Raw genomic sequence first — 26,648 nt, forward strand, 5'->3', positions numbered from 1 at the left:
AAGCAAAATCGTGATTACTCAATGGTCATATTTTATGAAACACCCTGTATACATTTTTAAAAAATCTTAAAATGTATAAAACAACAAAATAAAATATACGTGTTTAAGAGTTTTCCGAAAAACTCACCGGTTTTTAAATAAAAGATATTCTAATATTTGAGGGGTGGTTTCACCCTCTTAGAATTCGAGTTTCGAAAAATCCCTTCTTATCGAACCTCTACACCCTAAAGTCAATCCGTTTTCCAAAAATCAGCTCTTTACGTCAAGCGTTTTAAGCAGGATCGTGATTAATCAATAACGAGATTTTTCGAAACACCCTGTATACATTTTTAAAAAATCTTAAAATATGTAAAAAAACAAAATAAAATATACGTGTTTAACCGGCTTTTTTTTTGGAAGATTGACCGTTCTTTGAATAAAAAATATTGTACACCCTCTTGGAAATGGAATTTCGAAAAATTTCTTCTCATCGAATCTCTACACCCTAGAATCAACCTGTATGTCAAAATTGAGCTTCTTACGTTGAGTGGTTTGAGCAGGATCGTGATTAATCAGTATGTCAGTCACTTAAGGATTTTATATATTAGTATAGATTAAACTAAAGAAAAGTTATTCGATGACTATATGTTTTGAATTCTAAATAGGTCTTATTATTTCTGATGATGCTTCGATGATAACCAAATTTTCCCGATTTTGATTGTATTATTTACTGGTTTTACTTAAAAAGATATGACAATACATTTTTTTACATCTTGAATTAAACATACGCACATATGTTTTTCAAACTATAACCCTGCGAAAAAATGCATACGCATTTATGTACCAGCGAGCCGCTGTAGACCTGCGTAGCGCGCCGTTCTCGTTGCCGATTTAGTTGCACGAAGGCGGCTAGATGGCGTTAACGTCTAGTTCTCGCTATAGAAAAGTACAGCAATATACTTGAAGTGCGTTTTCTGGTTGGAGCTTGCCAGGTCGAGGTCATGGTACAAAGAATACAAGGTATGATCGATAGCGGCTCCAATTTCGTTCAGTTCGCGCAGACCACCTGTGACGTCACTAGGAAAATAATGAATAAATAAAAAATAAAGAAAGTTGACAGGAGATCTGCATTTTTTGGGGTTATGGTTAAGAATTGTTTATTTTTAAGACTTTTTAGTTCGTTTAATTTAATAATTACTAAAACCAGCAGTTCCAAAAATATATTTAAAAATAATTATCTATTAACATGGATTTGGACGATAATAATAGGTAAGAATACTAAATTTTTCTATATTCGGTATAAAATTGTTTATTAGGTTTTTAGTTTGCGATGTTTATGGTAAATAATTTTCATGTTCATTGCCTCTGAATTCACATGAGGACAGAGATGAGGATATCTATGGAAAAGTAACCACAAGAGGAATTGAACTAAAAAATCATTTAAAGTGATAAATAACTGAAAATAAAAACTGAAAATCATTTAAAAAATGTTGGGAAGTTGAAGTTTCCCATCGAAAAGTAGAAAATGCCAATGCAGATGAATGTATTGTAATTGTGATAGAAGTAATTCCAAGGGTGAAGTCTATTATAATTAGTGACCTGCTGCTTCTTTTATATGTAGATGTTTCAGGTTTTGAGAATAAATCGGTTGAACGAAACCCAAAATTTAGAGGAAGTATTTGCATACCCAGAATATGACCATCAAGGATTATATAGCTCAGATTTCCTTTAATGGTAGGCAATTATTCAATGCAAATTAACTTTTTAAGTGACTGAAATATTAAATAGTTTACAATATGGTATATCACTAAAAATATATTACTTTTAGGTACAATTAGTGCCCGATACATTTCAAAAAGTAGAATATTATTTTATATTAAATGAGGTGTTGTACCAACAATCAATTTATATTAATACCGGAGATTAAAAAATAACAGAATAAATAGTTATTTTTTTATACTACAAAAATAAACTATAGAATACAACAGTATTTAAAAAATAAATAAAAAGTTATGTCCCGGTCGAGATTCGAACTCCGGTCTCTCGCTTCCTAGCCCGACTCCTTACGCACTGCTCCACAGTAACTTGCTTAGCGATAATTCAATGACGGTATATAAACAAAAAACAGGTTTATAACAATATCTTGACGATTTGAACTGGCACGCGGAGAGTGCTGACCAATAGCGCCAGTTATCACCTGTGACGTAGCGACCAACCTGCGCAATATCATACCTTGTATTCTTTGTACCATTGGTCGAGGTAGACTACCAAAATCGTCCAAATGATGGAGTATAACTCCGAAACCGTTTAACGAATGATTGGTCTCCTTGGCCTGACAAGCTTTAAACAGAAAATTGGCACTAAAATGCATACGCCTTCAAAATTTACGTTTTATTTCCATTGAAGTAAATTTATTTTTTGTATAGAACCATATTTTTGAATAATCGAAGTTTTCTAAATGGATTAACCCCAACTTCCTGCAACATTGACTGAATAATTACGAAATCCAAACAAAAACAGTGTCTGAAGGACGACACAATGTCGAAACGACAAAACACGATCGTGACGCCAGCGCCATCTGGTTGCAAGGCCGTTTACTTTCGTCGGGTGCCATTAGCGCCGATTAGGATGTGATTTATGCGAAACTTTATGCCGCGATTTAAATATGCTCTCAACTCGGAATCATATTACTGTCATAAACTCATGTTAGTCGCGGTAAAATATTAACCGTTTTATGAATTCGGTAAACGGTTTTGCTCGCCTGGGTAGACTTAAAGAGCCCTCTAAATTATGTTGGAGGTAAAGTGATCTCAAGATAGCGACGAAACTGTGTCTAGCATGTCTAAAATAATTAAAGATTAATACAAGCTGTAGTTAAGATGAAGCATATGTGTACTTAATATACAACATGGTGTATTATAAATATACATAGATGCCTCATGGTTATAAGAAACTACTGTTCGATATTATTAAAATATGTAGGATTTATCCAGACTATTGCTTTTATAAACAAGATATTCTACATTGATTTCTGGCTACTTTCATTCGATTTAACCCTTTACAGGTTGGTGGTCGCTAAATCGACTACTTTAATTTAACCAATTAATCAGTCGCGTAGAATTGTATTATCGTCCAGTTTGTTTGCTATGCTTATTTCTATGTGCGCCTTGGCCATTAGGCAACCATATCTATACGTTGGCCGAATTGGCGCGAAAAGTTAACGTAAGCGGTTGAATATTCGACCAGTAAGCATTGGTGACACTGAGTTCGCCGTGTATTATATAGGTAATAATTGTCGTCTAAACATTTTCTATGCAAATTTTGTGTGACAAAATTTTAAAATATAGAAACAAATGTATCTGTGACGTTTATTTCTTTTTATGTACCAAACCAAATATACGACTGGGATGATATTTTCTAAAATCGTTAATATATCCTGTATATTTTCGATCATTTCTCATAGGATGCGAGTTTCTCGAAAAACAAAATTTGATTTACTTAATATAGGCATATTTTTGGGTAAAGAGCTAACGCTCTCGACCACCACCACCCTCCCACTCCCTTATTTGTTAATTTTTTGAAAAATGTTATTAAGAAGGTATTCTCCCTTTGTGCTAGTTTATATATTTTTAAAGTCAATTTGATAAAACTAGAAAATAATTAGTATTTTAGTATTTTTTATTAGTAAAGGGTTAATTTTGTTGCTTTTCTGAATCAAAAGTAAGAAAAATAGATTTCTTATTTAATATGTGTAGTTCAATATACTCTATATACCGTATGATCGAAATAAAATGGGGTCCAGTTGGCTAAGAGTGGATCAGTGACATTTCCCATATGTCGTATGTAAATTTTCAAAGTAATATATCTCGGTTATTTAAGTTACGGTCTGATTGACATTCAGTCAATTAATGATTGAGATTAATTGAGACCATTCTTATTCTATCCATCGCTGTAATTTAATTAAATCATGTAGTAGAAAGTTATATGCCAAAAAGTTTCTCACAACGGGATAACAATGCATTAAAAAAACTTTGCCAAGCATGAAAGCTATTTCAAAGTGTTTAGAAGTTTTAAATTGGTATTGTTTAGTTGCCGAAAACTTTTAAATTGGTTAGTAGCGTTTTTTAATTAATATCTTACCAAACAGCGGCGGTAAAAACAATTTTGGAACAAAATGTTTTCTAGTTTTTTTCAGTGAAATTTTAATAAGTAATAGAAAACAAGGATTTGATTGGTAGTACATAGAAAATTAATATTAATTTAACTATAATAATTAATATCCCGCTCAGAATTTAATAAAAAAGCACCTATAAATGCCAAAGGTTAAATTGATCACTGTAAACTGAGAACTAGAGACTAGTATTTTTTTGTGTACCAATCACTATCTCCTATATTACAGCAGTCATTAGTCATCGTTATATTTTTGTTTAATCAAATATATACTTACTACTGTACTTATACATTGTAGAGACGCTGGACATACTGCATAATGAAAATTTAATTTTCAGCAAAAGTTTAAAATTAATTTGTGCTCCAAATTTATCATAATTACTAAAGTTATGAATCTCCTTTTCTACCTTTTTTCCTTACTATAATACATCGGAAAAGCAATAATCTTCCAGCTATAATTACTTTAATATTGATAATATTTGACATAGTATTTCAGAAATTAATAGAACCTAAATTAATAGGAATATTACTATTATTATAAACTCATTATTAGTTTTTATTAAAATACAGTTTGAAAAAGACGACATTATAGTACGAGAGCTAGCAACGTCGGGAAAACAAGTGTTTTAAGAAAGCTAGCTCTTTAATATAGCGTTTACTATGCTCTCTGGAACAGCATGCGGCCCGTCTGGCTACCGGTAAACGTTGCGTTCCTTACTGCGCATTGAAAGAAGATCCTATATTTTTATCACTTCTTTAAATTCCAAGTAGTTATTGCCAGGTATCCTGCCCATTGAGGGATTTGATTATGTGGATGGACATCTAGTATTTGGGTCTTTATACTGAATCTAAAGTCATCAAATAAATTCTGGTGTAGAGAGATAATATAAATTAAATATGAATAATTGTTCTTTTAATTTTTACAGAGTATTATGATTTATTTAGAGCAAATATGTGCTTATCTAACAGCTACAATTACCCGGGACAGAAAATGCATAACATGCCACCTACAATGTTGCTATTCAATTAGTCTTTAACTAAATAATGAATGTTGTCAAGCAATTAGTAATGCCGTTTATATTCCATTTCCCTTTGTTGAATCATAATAAATTGATACGGTCGTAATAAGGTAGATAATTATAATTTAACTTTAAGGTTTCAATGGGTTTATTTTTTTAACGAAGTTTTAAAAAACTAAGGATGGAAATACTGTACTGTATGATTGAAAAAAAAACGGCGTCAGCCATGACTATTATATGAAGATCGCTGTCATTTTATGTGTAAATTACAGTTCCTTTTGAACTTTGGGCACAAAAACATTTCAAATTTATGGTTTTAGTGTAATAAGTATTTACTCAACATGTTTAATTTATTTCAATGATGACAGGTATTGATAATTTCGATTCCAAGTATCTCGAGAACCATTACTAGTAGGGATTTTTACCAAGAGACCTTTTTTACACAAAAAACTTCGTAAATATATATTTTTTTACTCAGTAGTTTGGAACAGGTACGGAAGAAAAATTACTACTCATCAAACCAGTTAAAAAATATATAGGTGGCGTCCGCTACAAATGGGAGTCATATTGACATTAAAATGAAAATTTTCATGTCAAAAAACTCCCATTTTTCATCCAAATATTGACGTTACTTCAGAAATTATTTCGAAAAGATCGAAATAAAAATGAAACTTCTACACCCTGTATCTCAGAAACTAAGCATTTTAGGACATGCACTTATACGAACTTTTTAACTAATTTTTATCTGTACAATATGCTACCGAAGTTTCCGGAATACAATTCGGACCATCCTGTATATTTTTTTATTAAATTGTACTGAAGCTGTGGTTGGTTCCTTGTGAAACATCGTTGAAATATTAGTATTTTAATAAAGAACGCTTTTAGATGTTTCAAAAAACTTTTAATAAAAGTAACTTGAACTCTACATATATGTTTCGGCTTGTTAGGCCTTTTTCAAGAGTTTTTTAAGAACTAATCGTCTAACTACACTGTAACTATATATATATTTGCTATGGGGGTGGGTTCAGAGAGTTTACAATAGGGATTATAAAAAATGTGTTTAGAAATCCTTGTTGGTCGTTAACATTATTTTCGTTTTTAACAGATTTTAGTATTTCTAACTGTTCAATGTAATTTAAGCGTCTACCTTTTGTTTCTCTGTGTAGTAACTTAATTGAGTTTTCATTAATTTTGTGATTATTTACTATACAATGAGTTGCAAGACCAGAACTATGCTGGAGATTATTAATAGACTTTACATGTTCTTTAATCCTTATATCCAAATTTCTACCTGTTTGGCCTATGTACACGGCATCACAATCATTGCAATCCACCCTATATACACCCGACTTATTTTTGACATTAGTTTTGTTTAATGATATTGGCTGATGGCGATTTGTTTAATAATATTTAACTCTTTTTTAAAATTCTCTGGGCTCAGTGGAAACATTACTAATCTATGAATTAAACTATGAAAGGGTGACATTTTGATTTGCCAGGATTGGTGTGTTGTTTAATTAAAAATTACAAAAAATATTACAAAGAGCTCCAAATTTTCAAAAAAAATTTTCGCGAAAAAAACTCATAATAAAGTAAAAATATTTGCATTTATTTAAGACTCACCCTGTATATGTAAACAATAAGCTGTAAATATAACAAGTTACTTTTGGTTATGTTTGAAAACTCAACACTTAGACACGTTTGTCCCTTTTGATTCAAATTAGCGCGACAATAACACCGGAGCCCGAATTTTTCGACCAGAGAACTAAAATGGAAAAAGTTCAATAAAGGAAAATGGCATTATACCGAGAGACCACTTTAGTTTTATTCTCTTCCGAGGCGCTAGGCAAAAATACAAAAAATAAAAGGAGAAAATCTCGAAACTTAATGATATTTCATTTTGGAAACTTGATAAAAGTTTTTAAGGGTGGAAATGAAATATGCAAATCGGTTCGCACCGTAGTCGCTTTATAATCTAGTTCAGTGACTCCATGGACTGGGCGATTTTCGTTGGAAATTTTGAGTTTTGCTCTAAAATGACTTATAGCCATGCTCAATAGAGAGGTTAATCTTTTAGTCGGGGGTTACATTTTTGAAAACACTGCGTAAACTGTAACCATATACAGGGTGGCGCACCTCATTCGCCTCGGTTGATTATACGAAAACGTAAAGATGTAGAAGCAAAATATTTTATGGGTATATGTGGAGAGTCAATGTGCACAATTTAAAATTATTTTGAAATATACAGGGTGTTTCAGAACTAAGATCCATACCAAAGTTATATTTTTCCTTATGGAACACCCGGTATTCTATTTCATTTTTGGATTCTTGGGCCCAAAAAAGGCATATACAGGGTTGTTCACCACATACGACACGGAGTATTGTAGCTAAACGATGAGATTTTTGCAAATTATAAGTTTTGGGTTCGTTGAAGGACTATTAGAGCTACAATTTAAAAATATTTTTACAAGATACAGAGTGTCCCAAATAAATAGAAAATATCAAAGTTGTATTTTTTAAATGGAACACCCTGTATATTATTACATTTTTAGTTAAATAAAGGTAAATTTGATTAAGGTTTATTATACTTAAACCTTAGCGTTTTTGAAATATTTTCAATTTTGTGAAATTGCAGTAAAAATTTTAAAGCTTCATTTCTCCAAGGGTATCAATGTTTTTAATACTAAATATTTAATGAAGTTTATTTATTGATCAGTTATTGTATTGCAATAATAAAAATAATACTACCTTATACAGAGTGTCTAAAAATTTATTTTAAGTAAGTATTAGCTTCAAACGGCAATAACTTCTTTAATTTAAATGGAATGCCCTGTATATTTTAGGAGAATCAGATGCACAATTAAATTGTCTATCAAATTGTATTATACCGTTTTTTACCTATCCCTTCAAGTTTTCGTAGAAAATGCATTTTCTTTTAATTTAGACCTCATTTATCAATATATCCATGGAATATTGACATTTTAGATTGTTTTTAAAGCAACAAATGTACAAAATGTACAGACTAGTAATATTACCGTTTTTAGCAAAACGATAATATTACTAGTCCATTTGTATGCAAAAAGAAAACTATTTAAATCTTTATAAAATTTTACCATTAATTAAATATAACACCATTATTTCCGCCCATATACTAATTAATTACATACTTAATTGTGTTCGTTAATAAATTATTATAATAAATGTGGATTTTTGAGTCAGAAATCAATATAATAATAAGTTATCAAATTAAAGTCTTTGTTGTTATAAATAAGCATTTATTAAAAAATGAAATATCATTTTTAAGGTGTTACTTTTTATCACACTATCTAATGCCCATACAAAATTCAGTTTTTTAGTATTTGGAGCAATTATTATTAATCAACGCAAACAGTCAGTTAATGTAGTTTGAATACGGCATCATATTAATTGGTCCTCTTTAACAAATATTTAAACAGTTTTTTTTTTATTTTTTAATGAAATAAACGAATTATATCGACAATATTAGTATCTGTACTCTTTAAAAATTTGGTACATCTTTAAAAATGACCTAAAATGTCAATAGTCCATGGGTATATTGATAAATAAGTTCTAAATTACAAGAAAATGCATTTTCTACGGAAACTTAAAGAGATAGGTAAAAAATGGTTTAATATAATTTGATAGACAATTAAATTGTGCATCTGATTCTAGTAAAATATACAGGGTGTTCCATTTAAATTAAACAAGTTATTGCCGTTTGAAGCTAATAATTATTTAAAATAAATTTTTAGACACTCTGTATAAGGTAGTATTATTTTTATTATTACTACACAATAACTGATCACTAAATAAACTTCAGTAAATATTTAGTATCAAAAATTTTGATACCCTTGGAGAAATGAAGCCTTAAAATTTTTACTGCAATTTCACAAAATTGAAAATATTTCAAAAACGGTAAGTATAATAAATCTTAATCAAATTTACCTTTATTTTAATCGTAGAAACTAAAAATGTAATAATATACAGGGTGTTCCATTTAAAAAATACAACTTTGATATTTTTTACTTATTTGGGACACTCTGTATCTTGTAAAATTATTTTTAAATTGTACCTCTAATAGTCCTTCATCGAACCCAAAACTTACAATTTGTAAAAATCTCATCGTTTAGCTACAATACTCCGTGTCGTATGTGGTGAACAACCCTGTATAAACACTTCGTTATTTCAAACTCAACACCCTGTATTTTTTTAATTCCATATATCTACAAGTCATCGTAAAATAAATTACAGACACTACTTCTTTGATGGAATTTGTTTTTCTTGGTAGAATAATAAATACATATTTAATAAATATTATTTAATAAACTATTATAGGGATAAATTAAATAAATGTAACTACAGTAAAAAGTAGCTACTAACTGTCACTAAAAACTTGCCATGAACACACTAGCCCTCTTGGTTGCCATCCTATTGAAAAATTGCCCTTTATTCAAAATCTGAGCTAGATAGGTATAGGAACCTCTAATATAGTTTAAAAGAGCATTTGAATCTGCTTCGATTTGTTTAATAATAATTATTAAATACAGCGTATTGTATTTGAAATAACGAAGTTTTTATGTAAAAAACATATTTAAAATATACCAGCAATTTTTGATACCTCTGTATACATTAAACGAAGCAATTAAATTTTTCAGTAAAGTTAATTTCCTTGGCTTAAATCAGCACAAGAATTAATTCCTAAGGCAATGTACAGGGTATGAACAATCTTTTTTATTATAGCATGCATATTTAAATACCGAGGTAAACCACCCTGTATATTGAAACAAACTTTTTATTACAGGAGTGACATAATATGACCTCAAAAACACGTCTATGAAGATATTTCCGTAAAAAAAATATTGTATACGGGGTGGCAAAAAAATAGTTTATCTATCTTTGGTGGATGATTCTACAGATAAAAATGAAACAAAAACTTCCTTTGTACATATGCCCCAAAAATGCTTCCTGAAGAAGTTACAGTTATTAAATTTCAGGAAAAACGGTTTACCAATGTTCTTAGAAATAAACAAAATATATTATTTTTATTTACCCTGTATGATATATGATGGTTGCTGATTATATGATTTTAATCTTCTGCTGATGGTGCTAATATAGTTAGCGAAACGCGCGTCCTGTGCAAAAGTATAAGTGTTTTGGTGTATTGGGCTGATTTAGGTTTTTATTTTGCTCTACTATAATAAAAAAATATTCACATATCACATATAATTTTGGTTATGAGCCACTACTTTAAGAAACTATAACCTATAAAAAAACACTCATATTTTTATAGATCTTAACAGTCTATAATCGTAAATTCATATATTATACTCTTACCAGTATTTTATGATATACGCTGCAACCTCTTGACACAGTACTGATAGGGCTATTTCCGAGTAAATTGTCGAAACGACGGACGCTACGTTTCCGAGATCTTGCAGAATCCTTTTTAAGATTAATTCGAAATTTTATTAATATAAACTCATCTGGTCAGTGGGTCAGCTTGCTAGCGTAAAAGCCAGCCAGATCGGGCTGATATTTGATCGAACACGCTGTTGACTACAAATCTTTTTTACACTCTTTTATATTAGTTCTTTTCTTTTTTCACATCTTCTTCTTCCAAAGCAATTTATTTCGTCCTAGGGTAGAATTGGCTATCGTAGGCCCTAGTGAACTTACCGTATTTATTTCTATTTAATAGATTGGTCTACGCTGATACATAGGTAGTTTATATCAAAGTGATTTATATAAAAAATAAATAAATTTAATTTATATAATTATAAATTCAATATTTTTAAGATGCTAAGGTGAATGGTTCTTGACGAATTCATTTAACTACCTAAAATTCTAGAGAAATGATAAATAATTTTTAAATAAATTAGGTATACTTTAGACATAGAATTTTTTTTAGAAGAATTTTTTTTAGAAGAGCAGTTGCCTGGTACACAAAACTAGAGCAACGGACGGCAAGGCTAAACCTATGCAAAGTCCAGAGACTAGCATGTGTTTGCATCACAGGAGCCATGAGAACCTGTCCAACAGCAGCAATGGAGGTCATTCTAGATCTAACACCACTGCACATTGTCATTGGTAGATATGCCAATGCGAAATGATTAGAATGGTCACTAACGGAATTAGTACTGGGAGAATTGTCAGATCAGGGGCTTGGAACACCCTCAAAAAGGAAGTACCACTCCTGCAACTCCCAGTGGACGATATGCCAAGAACGTACAACTTTGACAAACATGTCAATGTAGTATTGAGCAATAAGAAGGATTGGAAGAGCGAAACGCTTGCCCATCAGTTAAAAGACCATACCATAACTTGGTATACTGATGCTTCCAAATCCAATACGGGAACAGGGATCGGAGTGTTTGGGCCGAGAGCTAATTACTCCGAACCAATGGGCCCTAGTATCCTACAGGCAGAAATCTACGCTATCGAGAGATGCGTACAACTTATCTTAGATAGGAACTATCGGACACAAGAAATAGCCATCTTATCTGATAGTCAAGCAGCGTTAAAGGCGATCAACTCAGTATCAATCAATTCGAAATTGGTCAAAGAATGCATAGAGAAGCTGAATAAATTAGGCAAAGAAAACAAAGTCCTCCTACACTGGGTGCCTGCTCACCAAGGGATAGAAGGCAATGAAAAAGCAAATAATTTAGCTAGGAAAGGAGCGAACACTCCACTAACTGGACCAGAACCGTTCTGCTTTCCAAGTGGTAACCAACTCAAGGCGGAACTCAAGAACTTGGAAGATTCCATCCGCAACCTGGAATGGAAATCTTGCAATGGTCTAAGACACTCGAAGAAGTTTTTGAGGGCTTATGATCAAGAAAAATCACAGATCTTCCTGGGTGAATAAGAACAATCTTCGGATTGTCACGGGGTTTTTAACAGGACACTGTCTCCTCAATGAACACCTCAGTAGATTGAAACTAAGAAGAAACGGCGAATGCAGATTCTGTGGGGAAGATGGGGAAACACCAGTACACCTCATCACTGAGTGCGCCGAGACGACAACCATTCGTGCCATGAATTTTGGTACGACTGATATTGGAGATGGAGAACTACCCTCTATAAAACCGTCCCAGATAATGGCTTTTGTCAAAGCCCTGGGACTGTATGATGAGTTATGATTCAAGAAAGGGGGACACAATGGATCTGTAAGGTCGAAGTGATTAACCCCCCTCCCACTCATTCTAAATTCTACTTTAGACATAACAAATATTTGTTTTTTTTTATATACAGCTGCTGTAATATAAAAAAAATGTATATTCAATTATATACAATTTATTTTCTAATTTAAGTACAGTTGGGGTTTGGAACCTTTGGTGTTACAACAACAAAATAAAACACTTATTTACTAAAGTACACCAAAACGCTTTACTTTTTAACACTGACATTCGCGCTGTTTAATTAAAGATTAATTAAAAATATTAGTAACCGACTTAAAATTTTCAGCAGCTTAACAATACCAATTTAAAAACTTGCTTAAAATAGTCTTTTTTTAGATAACTAAATTAAATAACATTACATGAAATGAATGTACTAAACTCTTAGTACCATGTCTTAACCTAATATTATATACTTGGTATCATAACGCCATTAGTTACGATACACATTAATTTAATCTGGTATTCTATTATATCTTAATTTTCCTTCGCCATTACATATCAACATAGATTACCATATTAATTTACTTTGTTGCTTCTTTTCTTTCTCTTTTTATGTAATCAGTATAATTTTTATATAATTTAAATGTAGTAATAAATATCTAATAATTTTATTAACAAGAATTTTTATTTTTGTTTTCAGGTTTCATTTTTTTCAACCAGTCCGGAACTCAGTAACAAACAACGTTTCGAATACTTCTCCCGTACAATTCCTTCGGACCATCATCAGGTTAAAGCCATGGTTGACATCGTGATGCAAATGGGATGGAGTTATATTTCGATCATTTACGAGGAATCGAACTATGGTATTAAGGTAAGTTTAAAATGGCATCTAATGTAAAACCCATTCAACTTAATTTTTATTAAATTAGTTCTGCTAGGATAGCATCTCGCTTAATACTCTCTCTGAGTCACGGTTTTGCTGGACATTAATACCTCAAATAGGGAAATAGTACGGAATTTGAAATAGTGCTTAGAGAGGATTATATATTGAGATCTCTCTATCAAATTCGGATTATTTAACTATTACCGATGAACCAGACAAATAGCACAGACATATTCAATATCGATCGAGGGGTAACATAAGACGACATACTGTCCTCCAAACTATTCGTTGCTGTGCTAGAAAGTATGTTAAAAATGGTAAACTGGGATTCAACAGGAATTAACATCGACGGCAAATTGATAAATCATCTCTGTTTTGCAGATGATATTGTTTTAATAACAGACAACGTACAGGAAGCGCAGAATATGCTGGATATGCTAAATGGTACTTCGGAAAAAGTCGGTTTGAAAATTAACTTATCAAAGACACAATACATGGCAAACCTAGTACTGGGTGAAAATTGGTCCTTTCGAACTCGATGGCATATGTGTCCATCAGGAGTTTACCATTAGCTGAAGAAGTACCTTTCTTGGATTGGATGGTATAAATTCATTATTAAATAACATTATTATCATCAAAAGGATATATTAAAAGTGAATTATAACGAGAAAACTTTCCTGGACTTGGTCCTTTCGAACTCGATGGCATGTGTCCATCAGCAGTTTACCTTTAGCTGAAGAAGTACGTTTTTTGGATTGGAGGGTATAAATTCATTATTAAATAACATTATTATCATCAAAAGGATATATTAAAAGCGAATTATAACGAGAAAACTTTCCTGGACTTGGTCCTTTCGAACTCGATGGCATGTGTCCATCAGCAGTTTACCATTAGCTGAAGAAGTACGTTTCTTGGATTGGATGGTATAAATTAATTATTAAATAACATTATTATCATCAAAAGGATATATTAAAAGCGAATTATAACGAGAAAACTTTCCTTGACTTGACCCTTTCGAACTCGATGGCATGTGTCCATCAGCAGTTTACCATTAGTCGAAGAAGTACGTTTCTTTGATTGGAGGGTATAAACTCATTATTAAATAACATTGTTATCATCAAAGCAATATATTAAAACCGAATTATAACGAGAAAACTTTCCGGGACTTGGTCCTTTCGAACTCGATGGCATGTGTCCATCAGCAGTTTACCATTAGCTGAAGAAGTACGTTTCTTGGATTGGATGGTATAAATTAATTATTAAATAACATTATTATCATCAAAAGGATATATTAAAAGCGAATTATAACGAGAAAACTTTCCTTGACTTGACCCTTTCGAACTCGATGGCATGTGTCCATCAGCAGTTTACCATTAGCCGAAGAAGTACGTTTCTTTGATTGGAGGGTATAAACTCATTATTAAATAACATTGTTATCATCAAAGCAATATATTAAAACCGAATTATAACGAGAAAACTTTCCAGGACTTGGTCCTTTCGAACTCGATGGCATGTGTCCATCAGAAGTTTACCATTAGCTGAAGAAGTACGTTTCTTGGATTGGAGGGTATAAATTCATTATTAAATAACATTATTATCATCAAAACGATATATTAAAACCGAATTATAACGAGAAAACTTTCCTGGACTTGGTCCTTTCGAACTCGATGGCATGTGTCCATCAGCAGTTTACCATTAGCTGAAGAAGTACGTTTCTTGGATTGGATGGTATAAATTAATTATTAAATAACATTATTATCATCAAAAGGATATATTAAAAGCGAATTATAACGAGAAAACTTTCCTTGACTTGACCCTTTCGAACTCGATGGCATGTGTCCATCAGCAGTTTACCATTAGCCGAAGAAGTACGTTTCTTTGATTGCAGGGTATAAACTCATTATTAAATAACATTGTTATCATCAAAGCAATATATTAAAACCGAATTATAACGAGAAAACTTTCCGGGACTTGGTCCTTTCGAACTCGATGGCATGTGTCCATCAGCAGTTTACCATTAGCTGAAGAAGTACGTTTCTTGGATTGGATGGTATAAATTAATTATTAAATAACATTATTATCATCAAAAGGATATATTAAAAGCGAATTATAACGAGAAAACTTTCCTTGACTTGACCCTTTCGAACTCGATGGCATGTGTCCATCAGCAGTTTACCATTAGCCGAAGAAGTACGTTTCTTTGATTGGAGGGTATAAACTCATTATTAAATAACATTGTTATCATCAAAGCAATATATTAAAACCGAATTATAACGAGAAAACTTTCCGGGACTTGGTCCTTTCGAACTCGATGGCATGTGTTCATCAGCAGTTTACCATTAGCTGAAGAAGTACGTTTCTTGGATTGGAGGGTATAAATTCATTATTAAATAACATTATTATCATCAAAACGATATATTAAAACCGAATTATAACGAGAAAACTTTCTTGGACTTGGTCCTTTCGAACTCGATGGCATGTGTCCATCAGCAGTTTACCATTAGCTGAAGAAGTACGTTTCTTGGATTGGATGGTATAAATTAATTATTAAATAACATTATTATCATCAAAAGGATATATTAAAAGCGAATTATAACGAGAAAACTTTCCTGGACTTGGTCCTTTCGAACTCGATGGCATCAGCAGTTTACCATTAGCTGAAGAAGTACGTTTCTTGGATTGGATGGTACAAATTCATTATTAAATAACATTATTACCATCAAAAGGATATATTAAAAGCGAATTATAACGAGAAAACTTTCCTGGACTTGGTCTTTTCGAACTCGATGGCATGTGTCCATCAGCAGTTTACCATTAGCTGAAGAAGTACGTTTCTTGGATTGGATTGTATTAATTCGTTATTAAATAACATTATTATCATCAAAAGGATATATTAAAAGCGAATTATAACGAGAAAACTTTCCTGGACTTGATCCTTTCGAACTCGATGGCATGTGTCCATCAGCTGTTTACCATTAGCTGAAGAAGTACGTTTCTTGGATTGGAGGGTATAAGTTCATTATTAAATAACATTATTATCATGGCAGTATACTTAATCCCAATAAAGAAAGAAAGAATTTTAGTAAAACATATAAAACATAAAATATTTTTTTGTTTACCAAAAATGTACTACTGTCACTTATACTGCCTCCGTACACGCTATTTGCTCATTCGTCTCATTACGAATGCCCCGTAGAAAAGTTCTGCCCTTTTTTATTGTACGTAAACGAATAATAAAAGATATATTTGTGATACCGTTGAATTCCCTGCTTTCTGTAATTCGCTGTATTATAGTCAAATCTTGATACCACATTACACGTGAATTACAAACCAAATGTTTCCTAAATACAAAAAGAAAACTTTTATTAGAATACAAAAGTTCATTGTTTGCTTTGTTACTTCTAAATATTTTTTCTGTCGTCTCGATTATCTAGAATGACTATTTCAATTTCTTTCACGTTTTTCTAAATTAACATTTATTCGATTCTTTTTGTCGCCGTTGGTACATTATCTCGAATACCCGAGGAGACAAAAGAGAGGTTTTTTATTTAAATAAATTTAAGAAAGTTAAATGTAGCTTGATTATTTTCAATTAGTGTTTTTTTTTACGTTAATATGTTAAAGACAAGTTGAAAATGTAGAATGTAACAATTAATTTATTATTGTTTTGGTAGTTTTAGTAAAAAACCTGGGCAAAGAGATTTTCTGTATCTGTAAAAAACGTTTTAATTATCCTAGTGGTAAAATACCTCAAAAGACGTGCTTGCTTCACGTAAATAATCAATTTCTCATTCAAAATTAATTAGGAAATATGATGATATATTGAACTACTTGCTCTACATGTATGTTTTAAAATTAGATTAAAGGAGAGAGCAAGACAGAGGTGAGTGGCATAGTTCGAGCTTCAAATAGAGACGTCAAAAAGTTTTCTCGTTATATGACTTGGCGTTATGCTGTAGGGGACTATACAAATTAATTAATTTCGTGCTTCTTAGACATATTAAATACGGATACTCACCGTTTCTGCTGTATAACAAGGTGATTTCAAGTGTTTATACAGAGAGTTATACAGGGTGTTTCAAAACAAATGCGAAAAACTTCAGGGGGTTATTCCTTGTTCAAAATAAAGGGTAGTTTGCTTTATAAACGTTGGGTCAAAAGTCAACCATTAGGGAGATATCGCGGTACAAAGATGGCGAAAAAATAATGTTTTTATTTTTTATCTTGAAGACGAAAAGAGATAGACTAATGAAATTTTACGGAAGCATTACTGTTATGAAAACACACTTTCTGGTAATTTTTTCACTTTTTTAAAATGAGTGGAAGGGTTTGAAATAAACTACCCCTATCATTCTTGTTAATGAAATTTAAAGAAAAATCTTATCAAACACATGCAAAAAAAATTAATTTTGATAGTTTAGTTTATTTAGAAACTTTTTTATCTTGTGTGTTTTTTGATAAAACTCACCGATTTGAAATTAAAAAATAAAATGTAAAGCATTACATGTCAGGACAAAAAACATTTTTAGATAAAGAATCTAGTGGGCTGCTGTAATTTTTTTAGGAAAAAATCTAGTCGGCCGCTGTCACTTTTTAGGATGTTTCTAATATTGTTTTATTTGACATTACCCTACTGCAATATGTTATTATCTAGATTATTATTATTATCATTATTATCACTAGATTCTTAATCTAAAAATATTTTTAGTCCTGACATGTAATGCTTTACATTTTTTTTTTAATTTCAAATCGGTGAGTTTTATTAAAAAAATACAAGAGATAAAAAAGTTTCTAAACAAAGTAAACTATCCAAATTAATTTTTTTGCATGTGTTTGATAAGATTCATTCATTTTCTTTAAATTTCATTAACAAGAATGATAGGGGTAGTTTATTTCAACCCCTTCCACTCATTTTAAAAAAGTGAAAAAATTACCAGAAAGTGTGTTTTCATAACAGTAATGCTTCCATAAAATTTCATTAGTCTATCTCTTTTCGTTTTCAAGATAAAAAATAAGAACATTATTTTTCCGCCATCTTTGTACCGCGATATCTCCCTAATGGTTGACTTTTGACCCAACGTTTATGAAGCAAACTACCCTTCATTTTGAACAAGGAATCACCCCCTGAAGTTTTTCGCATTTGTTTTGAAACACCCTGTATATTTTCTGATCAATATTTATCAATTAAGAGAAGAATTACAGTAGGTCATTGAGTTCGCAATAGAAGATTTTCAGTGTAAAGACATAATATTATTTGAAAATTTGACATCTTCAGATATGCGTAATATTTAAATAAATTCCTTAATATTCAGGGTTGTTCACCACATACGACACGGAGTATTATAGCTAAACGATTAGATTTTTACAAATTGTAAGTTTTGGGTTCGTTGCTCTATTTTTACAAAATACAGAGTGTCCCAAATAAGTAAAAAATATTATAGTTATTTTTTTTAAATGGAACAACCTATATATTATTCTGTTTTTGGATTCTACGATTGAAATAAGTAGAGAATAAATAAGAATAGGTGAACTTGATTAAGTTTTATCACAACCTTACGGTTTTTGGAATATTTTCAATTTTATGTAATTGCAGTAAAAAATTTAAAGCTTCGTTTCTCCAAGGGTATCAAAGATTTTAATACTAAATATTTACTGAAGTTTATTTGATGACCAGATATTGTATTGCAATAATAAAAACACTACTACCTTATTAGTGTGTACAAAAATTTATATTAAATAATTACTAGCTCTAAACGGCAATAACTTCTTTAATTTAAATGGAACCCACTGTATATTTTACGAGAATCAGATGCACAATTTAATTGTCTATCAAATTGTATCATACCATTTTTATATATCTCTTCAAATTTTGATAGAAAATACATTTTCTTTTAATTTAGACCCCATTTATCAATATATACCCATGGAAAATAGACAATTTAAACTACAAATTTTCAAAGAGTACAGATACTAATATTGTCGATATAATTTGCTTATTTCAGTAAAAAAAAATTAAAAAAAACTGTTTAGATATATGTTAAAGAGGACCAGTCAATATGATCCCAGTATTCAAACTACAATTCTATATATATATATATATAGTAAACTTTAATCAAATTTACCTTTATTTCAATCGTAGAACGTAAACCTAAAAATAGAATAACATAGAGGATGTTCCATTTAAAAAAATGCAACTATAATTTTTTTACTTATTTGGGACACTCTGTAACTTGTAAAAATATTTTTAAATTGTAGCTCTAATAATCCTTCAACGAACCCAAAACTTACAATTACCAACCAAACCAAAAGAAACATATCACTGTCATTATCATGACAGTTCAAACTATGACGTTTTGAAATTTTATAATTATTATTATAATTATTTATCACGTCATTTTAAACTGAAATTTGCATATTTTTCTTAGACAAAAATGAGTAATATTTTTTTTAAATATCTACTAAAATGAATTTGAATAAACTTAATCTATATTAATATATAAAATCCGTAAGTGACTGACTCACTGATTAATCACGATCCTGCTCAAACCACTCAACGTAAGAAGCTCAATTTTGGTATACAGGTTGATTCTAGGGTGTACAGGTTCGGTAAGAAGGGATTTTTCCAAATTCCAGTTACAAGGGGATGAAACCACCTCTCAAATATTACAATCTTTTTTATTTAAAAAACGGTCCATTTTGTTTTTTACATATTTTAAGATTTTTGAAACATGTATACAGGGTGTTTTGACAAATCTGGTTATTGATTAATCACGATCCTGCTTAAAGCACTTGGCGTAAAAAGCATTTTGGCATGTTTCATAAAATATGACCATTGAGTAATCACGATTCTGCTTAAACTGTTGGACGTTTAAAGCTGATTTTTGGCAAACGGATTGACTGCGGGGTGTAGAGGTTCGATAAGGAGGGGTTTCTCGAATCTCAAATTCCAAGAGGGTGAAAACGCCCCTCGAATATTACAATATTTCTTATTTAAAAAACGGTTAGTCTTTCGGGAAAACGCTTGGACGAGCATAATTTATATTGTTTTTTTTACATATCTTGAATTTTTTTAAAAAATCATACAGGGTGTTCCAAAAAGTTGGGTAATTGATTAACCACGATTCTGCTTAAAGTACTTGACGTAAAAAGCTTATTTTTGGCAAACAGATTTTTCAAAAGTCAAATTCCAACGAGATGATCAAATACTACCAAGTTATATAATAATATCTCGCCATATTCTCTTTTTTCTCATGCTGACATAAATGTGAGACAATTTTATCCAGTTTGTATGTTAATGGAAATTCTTGCTTTGCTTTATTATCACCATTACAAATGATTAATTCGACACGCGAACGCAGTCGCGGGTACACGCTAGTACTATTAATAATCGTTTAAAAACGAGGAAAGATATTCTTATTAAAATTAAATAATATTTTTTTTAGATATTATACCTTGAAACTCTAAATTAAAAAACGCCATGCTTCTATTGAAGCATAAACTGAAACGACATTAAAATTTCATAACACTTTCAAACTTTTATGAAAATTAATGAAAAATGTCGCCATTCTGTCAAGCAAATTCAAAACTATTTTAACCGAAAAATAAATATGTTTCTACATTTACAAAATAAAAGGTTTTAATATAGCCGGAACTTTCAACATCCGATTTCATTTTCAAGTTGCGAAAATTATCATAAAATTATTAGTTTGCCTTTAGATTAGTGACAGCTCTCTCCGGAAAATTCGATTTAAATATTAAAATTTCGAATAAATAGAGAGTTTAGTAAAGGCGTCGCAGTCAATGCGACATCGATTCGAGGAAAATTTCATTGTGTCTTCTCACACGGCACTCTGTCCAAGTTCAAGCTCAGTTTTCCGGCTTCATGAATAAAAACGATTTTCCAAAATCGAATTTCAATTTATATTCAATATACCTGTTACTATATCACTTTTTGTACGTTTAGTAGACCAATATAGTTTGAGAAAAGACTTTCCGTTGGAAATGTTGTAATATACAAAGTTCTTTTCGAGTTTGAACATTCGGTGGTAGTTTTTTATACAGGGTGTCCCAGAAATAAGTGCAAGTATTTTAACTAGTAGTATAGTTCAACCCCAGAGACACGCCTATGAGGATTTTTTTACGAAAATGTTTTTTTAAAAATTCGGAATTTTTTGAAAAGTTTTATGGAAGTTTTTTTTAGTTTTTAGTTGAACATAATTTCTTGATAATATGGCAACATAGGTAGTAGATTAAATTTACAAGAAAGAAAATCCAGAAAAGATCCAGCGGTTCTCAAAATTTTAGCAAAAAATATTCTTTTTTTGGAAATTTTCCGTAGAGTAATAATGTAATGAGTAAAATAACTCCGTTATTTTGGACTTATTTGAAAAACGATAAAGAGAAAATATGTTTCCTTTATCTATCACTCCTTAAAATACTTGCACTTATTTCTGGGACACCATGTATATTTACTAGAGATTTATAGGTATAGTCTATATAAAATGAATAACTTTGAATATTGACCGTTATTTTTTACCAACATGGTAAATATAAAATCCCTCTGTCAAAAAAGTTACTGATAGTCTTTAAATTGAGTGCCTGAACGAATCAGATAGGTAACTCTCTAAAAGAAAAGGAAAATAATAAAACAAGTTAGAGTTCTTCTTCTTCTTGCAAAAATCAACACGAAATGTCATAATTGACAAAAGTAAAATGTCATCAGTTTTTGACAATTCTAAATGTTAGACCAATGCCGTCTCTAATAGAATAGCCACGGAGCGAGGTTTATGACGTCACGCTAATTAGATACTACGGATTAATAAATATGTTGTAGAATACATGGAAAACATAATTATTCCTCCTATTTTTGGTTTGTATTTTAAAAATAATATAGTTTACATGAAATATACATAATATACAGTTAATAAATACAATAAAATATATACCTATTTATAGTAATAAATACTTTGGCAAATAAACTATCAACCATACAAATGCAGCAAATGTTTTACATTACACAAATAATGAATAGGTGGTACATAAGATAATGGATAAAATGTAAAATATATTTTAAATTTAGGGGTTTGAAAATCGATCTAATTTAACAAAAAACATTCAATATCTACTAATAGTGATGTATTATTATTTGCATTCACAAAATTTATTTATATATTATAATGTTTACTGTAATTAATAAACTAATATAAACTTGTCAAAAGATGACCACATATTTTTTTAAATTATTATTCTTAATACAAAAACTATCTACATTGACTATGGAGTACGATTCATATTGTAAAACATTTGCTGCATTTGTATGGTTCATAGCCTTATCCGCCAAAGTATTTATTACTATAAATAGGTATATATATATTGTATTTATTAACTGTATATTATATATATTTCATGTAAACTATATCATTTTTAAAATACAAACCAAAAATACGAGGAAAAATTATGTTTTCCATGTATTCTACAACATATTTATTAATTTTTAGTATCTAACTAGCGTGACGTCATATATCTCGTTCCGAGGCTGTTCTATTAGAGACGGCATTGCGTCAGCATGGCCGCAAGTTGCTAACCCAATAAAATTAACACTAGAAAAGCCCGCGGGAACTGTCAAATTCAAAGTTATTCGTTTTACAGACTATAGTCATGCTATACTAGAGCCGTCTATATAGTAGGAAAATAGTGTGACATATTGTTATCTTGATATTGAGAATTCCAGGTATTAATTTGAAATGTTTTTGTGCCAAAAGTTCAACAGAAACAGTTTTATCATCATTTTTTCAAAGAATAATTTCTGATTAATTTAACAAAAAGTTCTCAAATTTATTATTAATTTATATCAACATGTTTATTTTTTTTCAATGATGATATGTATTGAATACTTTCATTCTAAATACCCTGAGAATGGTTGCTCGTAGCGATTTTTGCCAAGAGAAATTTTTTACGTAGAAAATCACGGAAATGTATAAATTTATTGGTAGTTTTATACAGGTGCTGACTAAAAGTTATTACACTTCAAAACAGTTAAAATACATGCAGGTGGCGCCCCCTATAAATAGGAGGCATATTGACATCAAAATCAAGTTTCCCATGTCAAAAAACTCCCAGACACCAATTTTCATCCAAATATTGACGTTACTTCGGAAATTATTTGAAAAAAATCGAAATAAAAATGAAGATTTACGCCCTTTTAGGACATACATTTATACGAACTTTTTTACTTATTTTTAAATGCAGATTATGCTGCCGAAGTTTCCGAAATACAGTTCGGACCACCCTGTAGTGGCAAACAATTGTCTAATGAAAAATTCGTAGAAGACATAATTGTAAATACACCGAGGAGAAAATTTTGGCCAAATTTAAAGCGTTATATTTTAGTTAATTTTAGCTCTTTTTGATAATTGTTTTATTAAGCTGTATACTTATAATTATATCAACTTTTTATAATTGTATCATCCAAACTTTATTATTTGACATATTATACAGTGTTAACCGAGGGTTTGTTTTTTTACCCTTATACAGTGTTAACCGAGGGTTTGTTTTTTTACCCTAAATTTAAAACACAATCAAAATATAACACTTTTTTTACCAAAAATTTCTCCGTCGCGTTTTTTTGTTTCATCTGAGTGTACATTGTACATTCATACTAGACAGAACTGATAAATAATAACAGAAAAACTGACAAAACTGTAGCGACTCCACTAACAGGGCGTTACCAACATCTAAAGCTGTTTTTTAAACCGAACATCGTATTATGGCTAGGGAATGAAGGATGACTGTCGCATTTCCGACATATCCCCAAGAGCCAGCTCCTCCTGGTGCAAAGATGGGACCCGATTACGTAATATTTATGTAAGTTGACTGCGAAAATAATGAACGACGTTAGAAGGCGACACCGATACCGTGGTGGCGTGGCGGTGCCTAGCGATACGCCCCAGTCAATAAGTTTTCTTAGGAAAAAATATGACAAGAGATTAAGTGTCGTAAATAAAAATAGAAGCGTCACGACAGGAAAGGTTTAGTTATTTTTTGACTCAGTGATCGATATTTTCATTCTATTTTTTTTTAATTGAAGCTATAACCATTGAGATAAAATTACATAGCTTTGATAATCTGTAATAAACATTTTTTTGTAAAAATACGATAAACAATGTTTATCGTTCAGACCCAATATTATTACAAATGTGATCTGAATTTCAATAAGAAAGCTTGTTTTTCTTTAATTTTGGCCTTTGTAAATTGTCCACAATTTTAGGGATTTGTTGACCATCCATTGTTTTGATGCCATTCTTGAATAAGAAACTAAAGAAAAGCTTAAGAAAAATGGGAAAATAGAAAACGATAAATATCTATTGGCGTTATCAATACGCGTCATATCGCGAGGATATTGAGAGGTTTGCCGTACATCAAATCAATCTTAAATTGATTGTGTCTTTCAACTTTAACCTTTCTAAGAACCTTATTTTTGTCGTTTTCTAGTTTCTGTGACCTAATTTAATATCTAGATACGCATCGGCCGCATCTATTGAAAGAGCTATTTTGAACTGAGCTCACATAATGGTACAGATACAAGGATGCTTTTGAAGTTCCGATAAACAAGAGTGCATCAACAAGATGAGATTGGATTGAATGCGGAGTACCATTGACATCAATTCGATTGCTATCACATTTTGTAATTCGTTGGAGTGTAGTTTATGTTTCTATTGATACATGACGGCTTGCTAATTAATTAGACCATTTCTCTGTATATATTGGTAAGATTTTAACTAAAACTTATGAAAAATAAAAATAAATCAAGTTACATAAAACTAAAATATACAGGGTGAGTTTCGTACGATGTTCTCTATGGGTATCTCGGAAACTACTGGAGATAGAGAGTCGGTTAAATGGGGAAAGAATTGCAGTTTTATAGGATCATAAATATGCGCCTTTCAGATTTTCGAAAAAGTTCATGGCTTACTAGATATTTCGAAAAAAAAAACAAATTTTGGCGGTTTTAAAAATTGTCCCTAATTCCATTTTAATCTATTTTAGACAAAAAGTTTTCAGATAAAAGTTGTAGATAATAACATCCCTAATGAGCTTGTGTTCTCCGATTTTTTTTAAAACCTGTCATTTTTGACATATGACACAAATATATGTTTTTTTAAATAGAAACCATAGTTGGCCATGACTTCATAAAAAGCGCCATTTTTTTAGATTTTCAGCGATATAAGCTATAATATGCTTTTTTCAAAAAAATCCGCCATTGTTTTGATTACAAAAATGCATCTTTTAAAACTGAATTTCTAGCTATTTTCACAGAACGACCGGTCGACCTAATTAAACTTCTCCTTTACCGCCCCTTTGAGTGCTTCTCTTAATTCATAAGTTCTTTTGTAAACCTTGTTGTTAACCAAACCGCTTAAAAAATCTAAAATGGATAGGTCAGGTGATCGAGGAGGCCCATGCAATTGGTCCACCTCTTTGTATCCCTGAGTCTACATAATTATGATATAAATAATTTTTAACATTTCTTTCATTATGGGGGTGGTGGTGTGTGTCATAATGAAAGTCATGTTGGAACACTCTATTAATTTTGTGACACTTTGTTAATTGTACACTCTATTAATGCGCGAGTATCTAAATTTAACTTTTCTAACATGTCTTGAAAACCGTATACCAGGAACACGTCTATATCATAGACGTGTTCCTGGGGTCGAAATATACCACCCCTGAAAATATTTGCACTAATTTAGGACTCACCCTGTATAAAAATACTTTTATATACACTGCTGGCAAAGGAATATTAGCAATAGGAGGTTTTCAATGCGATAAAAAAAGATGGTAAGGCTGCAAAATACACTGCAGTGCAACAGAGACGGATAAAGTGTCTTTTCCCTACCATCGTATAGGGGAAGTGATCATAGAAGTGATACGACGAGAGAGCCCCTGCGAGAGGGGGCGCCGGGCGGGTCTTTAAGACGCTTGTGTGGGGGCTACCGCCTACTAATAGAACAGAATCGAAAAAATAGAAACAGGACGGACAGTGTTGCCATTCAATTAAATCGAAATTATGTTGGCTTGTCAAAATCCTAAATCTTCTAATCCCATTATCTTGCCTACTTAATGAAATATTAAATAAAGTACGAAACAATTTTAAGAATGTTTTCTCTAGGCACATAACTTCTTTCTAAAACGAAAAGTAACATGCAAAACTTTGAAATCATTTCTAAAATAGCAAGTGCAATTCTATGAAATGGCAATACTGTACGATCTTCCTAGCAGTCGCCCCGACACAGTCGGTCGGCGGCGGCGCTTGACAAAGCCGCGGCTGTGACAAAGGAATTAGGCCGAAAAAAACTTTATAAGGAGTAGCCGAACAGGGTTGCCGGGTTGGTTAGATTATAATTCCATACGAGAACAAAATTCTCGGTAGATCTTCAACAAAAATTAAAAGTACAGAAA

The 26,648-nt window shown here is 31.1% G+C and overlaps 1 protein-coding gene across 1 annotated transcript in view; it reads left to right on the top strand.

Annotated features, from left to right (window-relative positions):
• Window positions 1-26,648, top strand: part of LOC115885609 (metabotropic glutamate receptor 4) — a 350,895-nt gene that overhangs the window by 199,751 nt on the left and 124,496 nt on the right. Inside the window, exon 3 of the mRNA XM_030904570.1 lies at window positions 13,008-13,178. Coding sequence (XP_030760430.1) covers window positions 13,008-13,178 — 171 coding nt within the window. The remainder of the gene's footprint in view (window positions 1-13,007; window positions 13,179-26,648) is intronic.

The sequence above is a fragment of the Sitophilus oryzae genome, unplaced genomic scaffold, assembly GCF_002938485.1.
Source record: "Sitophilus oryzae breed Bouriz unplaced genomic scaffold, Soryzae_2.0 scaffold_402_pilon_pilon, whole genome shotgun sequence".
Classification (NCBI taxonomy): Eukaryota; Metazoa; Arthropoda; class Insecta; order Coleoptera; family Curculionidae; genus Sitophilus; species Sitophilus oryzae.